Source organism: Citrus sinensis, chromosome 5, assembly GCF_022201045.2.
Source record: "Citrus sinensis cultivar Valencia sweet orange chromosome 5, DVS_A1.0, whole genome shotgun sequence".
NCBI lineage: Eukaryota > Viridiplantae > Streptophyta > Magnoliopsida > Sapindales > Rutaceae > Citrus > Citrus sinensis.
The window spans coordinates 5,670,491-5,678,620 of record NC_068560.1 but is presented as its reverse complement, the minus strand read 5'-3'; the positions used below and the strand labels follow the sequence as shown (position 1 = coordinate 5,678,620).

Genomic DNA, 8,130 nt, shown 5'->3' with positions numbered 1-8,130 from the left:
TCAAGAAGGAAAATTTTTAAAATATATCAGAAATACTATGTCGGTCATATAACAAGTAAATGATGTTATGATATGTGTATATTTATTTTGAAAAATCATCACGTAAGTGGTAGTTATATTAAATTCAACTATACATATCATGCATGCATCAATTAATTATAATACATCAGAGGTATTCTAGAATTTCTTATCAAGAAGACATACACCATTGCTATTAGTGGTGTGGTAGAAACTAGAAAAGAGACAAGCCAATGCAGCAAGAGATAAGCATGCTAGCTAGACTGCGTGGATGATGAAAATCTTATCCCTTGTGTATGGCTAGAACCAATTTGCATGTGCACGCTAAGCCACTCTCTTGCCTTCGTCTCCACATATTCTTATGGTGTGGACAAATACGAGTTTTTGTTTCTCAATATCAATTTGATGAGATGGGATTAATTACATCTAAAAATAAACTTACTCACTTTATCAATTTTGATTTTGTGCACAAGTTTCCTCGTTCAATTTGCCAAGTCCAATTTTGTGTGCAAATATCATGTGCAATTAAATAGCTTTTTCCATTAGGTTATGTTTACTATTCCAGAGACACCGATATAATTATCCTTGAATCGGGTTTACGGCTCATGTATTTATTTGATCCAACTTTCCTTCTACCACTTGGAACCTGGGAGAAAGTTCGGTTAATGGACGGTACTCATGTTCCTTTCACGCCAACTGTTTTTATTACTGGCTTTTTCACTTTGTTTTTGCTTGTTTACTCTCTACTATGGTTATCAAGACGGCACAGAAACTCAATCGACAAGAAACCGGTGCCGGAGCCTGGTGGTGCATGGCCTTTGATTGGTCACCTCCACCTGTTAGGGGGCCAAAAACCAGCTTATGTCACCTTGGGCAACATCGCCGAAAAGTGCGGTCCGATCTTCATGATCAAGCTGGGTATGCATAGAGCTTTGATTGTTAGCAACTGGGAGATTGCTAAAGAGTGCTTCACTACAAATGACAAAGTTTTTTCCAACCGCATAAAAGCTCTAGCACCAGAGATCTTGGGCTACAACTACGCCATGTTTGGCTTCAGCCCTTACGGTCCTTACTGGCGTCAAATCCGCAAGATTGCCACACTAGAGGTTCTCTCAAATCACCGCCTGGAAATGCTGAAACATGTCCGAGAATCTGAGGTGAGAACGTCCATGAAAGAACTGTATGATGAATGGATGAAGCACAGTGATGGTTCAGGCAAGGCCTTGGTTGAGATGAAGGAAAGATTTAACGCACTGACCTTAAATGTCGCTACAAGAATGGTTGTGGGGAAAAGATTATTCGTGGGAGGGACTGGTAAAACAAATCATGAAGAGATTGATGAAGAGAATGATCGGTGTCGAAAGGCAATAAGAAAATTTTCGGAATTAACTGGGGGTTTTGCAATTGCCGATGCCGTTCCATTTTTGAGATGGTTGGATTTAGATGGATGTGAGAAGAGCATGAGGGGGACAGCCAAAGAGCTTGACCAAATTCTTGAAGGCTGGTTAAAAGAGCATAAGCAGAAGAGGATTTCAAGCGATGATCAGGTGATCAAGGATGAGAATGACTTCATGGACGTGATGATATCCGTTCTTGCCGAAGCTGATGAAGAGATCCCTAGTTTTGATGCCGATACGATCACCAAAGCAACGTGCCTGGTATGCATCTTAATTTTAACCAAAATTATTTAATTAGTCACAATTCTTAATAGTGAGTATTATATTATCAACACGATATGGTGTTAACGCGAATCCACACACAATATATATTTTGACATCTGCACCTAAATTACTATAGTGTATATATACATATAATCATATAGCCACAAAATTTTGTATAAATTTATCTTATACAAACTGACGTGACATTAATTCATTGGTTGAGTGAAAGTATAAAATAAAAAAAAAATCATGTGGCCTAAATGATATTTAATTCAACCAATCTTATCATACCATATTAATTTATACAAAATAAGTTTGTACAAAAATTTATGGCTATATCATTACTCTATATATATATATAATCTAATAAGAAATCTCTTAAATTATTAAGTTAAGGGATAAATTAAAAGATAAATAGTATGGATAAACTAAAAGACAGATAGCACAAACATTCTAATACAACGTATTTTATCTTGTAGTATATTGGATTGTATGCCTTTTTTTTTTTCTGTCTTCTAACTTATCCCTTAACTTAATAACTGAAGATTCCTTTATTGTAAAATTATTATATTATGTATATATATAAAATACAAAAAATATAGATTTTAATATATTGAAAACTGTGTTTTCTTTTTTATATGTTAGTGTATTGAAATTGGTGGCTTTTTTATTTGTTAGTAGCATCCTAACCCTCACTTGAATATATATGAGAGTGAGTTTCCAATCAGGGATCTTTGATGATATTAAAGTTAGAGATAAGATAAAAAATTAAAACACAGATTTCAATATACTATAGGACAAAGTGCACTGCATTGAAATTTGTGTTTTTTTTGTCTCTTAGCTCTTCTCTAGCCTTAATTTGGTTAGGGATTCTTGATTAAAAAATTATTTAGCAAGGGAATAAACTAATGACAAGCAAAATACATATTTTAATACTGTGTATTTTGTCATGTAGTGTATTAGAATATATGTTTATCTTGTCTTTTAACTTATTTATAATTTTAATAACTTCAGGTTACGTTTGGCACATAGGATTGGATTGGATTGAACTGAATTAAGTTGGATTATATTATATATTGTACTATATTTGGTACAATATCAGATTGGACAATGTTAAATCATATTTAAATACAAAAAAATATTTATGAATATTTAAGAGTAATAGTTAAAATTAATTTAAAGGTAATTAACAAGAGCATTAAATATGTAGTAAATTAGTTATTAGGTAGTCATAATTATAGTAAACAAATATAAATTAATAAAACTATTTAATTATTTAATTAATTTTTATCATATATTTTAGATATATTTTATTTTATCAAAAAGTTAGCAAATAATGTATATATAAAATCAATTATTTACATGTATTATTAATTTCCATGATTATTTTTAATATTACATTGGTGATTATTAAATTTAATACAATCAATTATTGTAACAAATTATTAAATAGTTAATTTTATTGGAGTAAAGGTACCAATTTAATTAGACTATAAAAACAAAATAAAAATTAAATTCAAGTAGATCATGAATAAAATAATTAATTAAGTAATTAAATTTTAGGTTACAAATAAAAAATAATATTATTTATGAAAGAAGTATGAATAATTTTTTTTTCTCTTATTCTAATCCCATGATTTGAGGACTAAATTTATAAATTGAGATTGTTAATCCCATGATTTGAGGACTAAATTTAAATTTAGTCCTTCCTAATTCAATCCAAGCAAAGTAGCCAAATATAGAATAAAATATTTAATTCAAAAATTAATCTAATCTCATATTTAATCCTAACTCCCAAACATGCACTAAGAGATCTCTTAATAGAGCACAATTATATATATACACCTAAGAAATTCTACATCCATAGAGTCAAGTGTAGACGGGCACATTGACAACGTTATATAAGATTTTACAACATTTATTATAAAAAGGTTTTCACAAACGTTTAATTTCGGAGTTCGTGCGGACGTCCGCCTGAGCACGATTATCACATCCTTCAACATTAAACAAGGAATCATTCATAGACCATAGTAGATCCATACATATTCCGTATATTTTTTTTTTCAGAATAGAATGAACATGTTGAAAGACACGTAGAACAAAAAATGTTAATGAAAAACATCAAATCCCCAAATTTTTTTCCAATTATTCAATATTAGATTATGTTGAGGTAGCATTTAATTTTGGGATTGGATTAGAAATCTTGAGGAGTGGAGATCTTGGAATTGATAATATAGAATTGAAGAGAGAGTAAGTTATTTACATACACTGAAATATGAGTGGAGAATAGAAATCAAAATTTTATTTATGTGTTTATTTTGTTTTGGATTATGAGTGAATTGTTTCAATTTATAGTTTTTCCCTTATATACAGAATTGTAGTTCTTAATTACAAAGTGAATGAAAAATATATTTTAAAAAATAAACTATTTATTTTATTATTAAATTTAATCATATAAGTTAATAATTGTTATTAATATTCTTAATTATGTAAATCATATTTTTTATTAATTTTAATTTTAAGTATATAAATTAAAAATTATTGATAAGAGCAACACAAATGAAATTGTTATAAATAATATAGTAGAAAATTAATATTTTCTTAGAATAAACTATTTATTGTTATTAATTATTAATATTAAATAAATATAATATTAAAATTAAATAAATATGATAATATTATATTTTCAAATAAAGATATTATATAGTAATATTATTAATTCTATGTGAATCTAATAATATTATTTTTAAGCAACTTTAACTTAGAATCAAAGTAAAATTATTACATTTAATAAATAAATAAATGTAATTTATTAAATAATATAATGTTATTATTTAAATAATATGATGTTATTATTTTTAAATAAATGTAATATTATTTTAGTATAATTATGTTATATTTAAAGGAAAGGATAAAAAAGAAATAGAGAGGAGTGAATTCCACTTCCACCAGCCCCCATGCCTAGAGCTGGCAAAACAGGTCATCGGGTCGTGTTCGTGTCGTGTCAACTTCGTGTCGTGTCAAATTTAAATCGACCCAAATCTGACCCATTTAATAATCGTGTCAAAATATTGAGACCCAAACCCGACACGAAAAAATAATCGGGTTACCCAATAACCCGTTTAATATCTATATATTGAACAAAAGTTACATTAAATATTTACACACTATCATACATACGTATGTACATACATACATAATTTATCGATATTATAAAATATACATATCTACTAATATATTACACATTTACACTATTGAGGTTATATATATATATATATAATATTATATGTCAATATTATAAAATATACATGTCTATTAATTTTTACACATTTACACTATTGAAGCTCTAAATGTATTTAAAATTTTATAAATAAAACACTGTGTTTATATTCACCCTTTTAAAGAATTAAAAAAAATCATCTCTAATATTTGAGTTTTAATAATAAGAATATGTAAATTATTTTAAAATAGAAAATATAATCGGGTCATTGATCGGGTAAATGGGTCAAGAATTTTAACCCTAACCCGGCACGGAAAAAAATCGTGTTGACCTGGACCCGACCCATTTAATAATCGTGTTAAATTTGACAACTCATACCCATTTATTTATGTCGTGTTCGTGTCGGGTAATCGGATCGTGTCAAATTTTACCAGCTCTACCCATGCCCACTCCAAAAATAGGTGGGACCTATGGAGTGAGATTTTCACTCTTACCCTTAAATAAACACATATTCCTCCAGTAAGTAAATACACCCTCAAAACACACATGAATGAATGATTAGTCACATTGATTAAGTTGTATTTATATATATATATATATTATTTTATTTGGATTCACGATAATCTTAGTTACTTCGGCTTGGGGCCGGGTATGGTTACGTTCCTTCTTTTGCATGCAGGCCCTTATATTGGGGGGTACGGACACCACCATGGTTACATTGACATGGGCTCTGACTTTAATACTCAACCACGGTGACGTTTTGAAGAAAGCCCAAGACGAACTAGATACCCATATTGGTAGAGAAAGACAAGTGAATGAATCTGATACAAAAAAATTAGTTTACTTACAAGCTATAGTTAAGGAAACTCTTCGCTTATATCCTGCCACGCCCCTCTCTGTACCACATGAATCCATCGAAGACTGCACCATAGCCGGCTATCATGTGCCTGCCGGCACACGTCTGTTTGTTAATATTCCAAAGATTCAACGAGATCCAAATGTGTGGGAAAAGCCTAATGAGTTTCGACCAGAAAGGTTTCTGACAACGCACAAAGATATTGATGTTAGGGGACAAAATTTTGAATTGATACCCTTTGGCTCCGGAAGAAGAGGGTGCCCTGGAATCTCTTTTGCCCTTCAAGTGTTGCTACTAACACTCGCTAGTTTGTTGCATGGATTTGAATTTGCAACTCCAGGGGATGAACCACTTGACATGAGTGAGGGAGTGGGGTTGACTAACCTTAAGGCCACTCCGCTTCAAGTCCTTCTCACTCCTCGACTTCATGCTCCATTATTTGAATAAATGAAATATGTATGTCTGTTGATTGTGTTCATAATCATGCCTCTACCTCCTCATTATCTTTTCATATATTTGTTTTATGATTAACGACTAATAAGTAATTAATCATGTAACTGTCTTTTTATTTACCCTTGGTGGATTTTCAGGGTTTCTTTCTAATGATGCTGATAGATTTTCTAGTTATCATCTTTCTTAAGTGTGCTCTTTCTACTTTTTTATTTTTTTGGTGTTGCAGTTTTCTAACTATTTTGAGAGTAAGGCTCCACTATGTCCCTTTAGCAGGAGAGTACATTGTCCTTTATTTTTCAATAAAATTACCTCGCTAGCCAAGGTTCATTTTGAAAAAAAAAATCATGCAGCTGTCTTCTTTTGAGTTTTGACTTTGGCCAGCTAGAAGTCTCCATTTAGGGCCACCGTTACAATACCCGCATGTATGTGGTAATAAAAAAATTTAAAAAATATGGCCAAGTGGCAGCCAAACATTAAAAAAAAGAAAAAAACTTGGAGCAATCCGTAAAGGGCAATCGGTTGCTCCTTAAATAAATATTATATTATAAAATAATATAATAAATAAAATAATAATTATTTTAATAATAAAGGTAACATAATAATAAAAAATCAGTTTTATAATAATTAAAAATTAGTTTCAAGTTTAATGGTTACAGAATCAAGTTAACGGTAAGTGTTTCATATTTATTGGTCCATTAATTGCATGATTTTCGGGGTTGCAAGTTAATGATCCTAAGTTCCATGTTCATTGCTCTAAGTTTCAAGTTTAATGGTCCCAGTTTCATATTAATGGTAGGTGTTTCATGTTTATTGGTCCATTAATTGTATAATTTTCGCGATTGCAAGTTAATGATCCTAAGTTCCATGTTCATTACTCTAAGTTTTTGTTTCAAGTTTAACGATCTCAGTTTCAGATTAATGATAGGTGTTTCATGTTTATTGGTCCATTAAGTGCATGATTTTCGCGGTTGCAAGTTAATGATCTTAAGTTCCATGTTCATTACTCTAAGTTTCAAGTTCATTTGATTTCTATTTTAATGGTCCCAGATTTAAGTTAATGGTAGGTGTTTCATGCTTATTGGTCCATTAATTGGGGTTGCAAGTTAATGATCTCAAGTTTCATGTTCATTGCCCTCAATTTTAAGTTCATTTGGTTTCAAGTTTAATGGTCTCAGTTTCAAGTTAATGGTAGGTGTCTCATTTTTATTGGTCCATTAGTTGTATCATTTTCAGGGTTGCAAGTTAATGATCCTAAGTTTCATGTTCATTGCCCTCAGTTTCAAGTTCATTTGGTTTCAAGTTTGATGATCTCGGTTTCAAGTTAATGATAGGTGTTTCATGTTTATTGGTCCTTTAATTGTATGCTTTTTAGGGTTGCAAGTTTATGTTCTCAAGTTCCATGTTCATTACTTTAAGTTTCAAGTTCCTTTGGTTTCTATTTTAATGGTCCCAATTTCAAGTTAATGGTAGGTATTTCATGTTTATTGGTCCATTAATTGTATGATTTTCGGGGTTGCAAGTTAATGATCTCAAGTTCCATGTTCATTGTCCTCAGTTTCAAGTTCATTTGGTTTCAAGTTTAATGGTTTCAGCTTCAAGTTAATGGTAGGTGTTTTATGTTTATTGGTCTATTAGTTGCATGATTTTCACTGTTGCAAGTTAATGATTCTAAGTTTCATGTTCATTGCCCTCAGTTTCAAATTTATTTGGTTTAAAGTTTAATTGTCTCAGTTTCAAGTTAATGGTAGCTGTTTCATGTTTATTGATCCATTAATTGCATGATTTTTGGGGTTGCAAGTTAATAATTCCAAGTTTCATGTTCATTGCCCTCAGTTTCAAGTTTATTTGGTTTCAAGTTTAATGGTCCCAGTTTTAAGTTAATGGTAGATGTTTCATATTTATTGGTTCATTACTTGCATGAT

At 30.5% G+C, this 8,130-nt stretch overlaps 1 protein-coding gene across 1 annotated transcript; it reads left to right on the top strand.

The window, feature by feature from the left end:
- The first annotated feature begins 340 nt into the window (after positions 1-340).
- On the top strand, positions 341-6,382 carry LOC102610662 (cytochrome P450 CYP82D47-like). The gene is made up of 2 exons (XM_006471088.3): positions 341-1,676; positions 5,579-6,382. Exons 1-2 carry the CDS (start codon positions 624-626, stop codon positions 6,200-6,202), a joined length of 1,677 nt encoding a protein of 558 aa, XP_006471151.2. The 5' UTR covers positions 341-623; the 3' UTR covers positions 6,203-6,382.
- The last annotated feature ends 1,748 nt before the right edge of the window (positions 6,383-8,130 follow it).

Excerpts from the sequence above, each read along its gene's own strand:
- LOC102610662 (XM_006471088.3), top strand. The coding sequence starts at position 624 with ATGTATTTATTTGATCCAACTTTCCTTCTACCACTTGGAACCTGGGAG. Across the intron at positions 1,677-5,578 it reads TCACCAAAGCAACGTGCCTG|GCCCTTATATTGGGGGGTAC; the intron begins GTATGCATCTTA and ends TTTTGCATGCAG.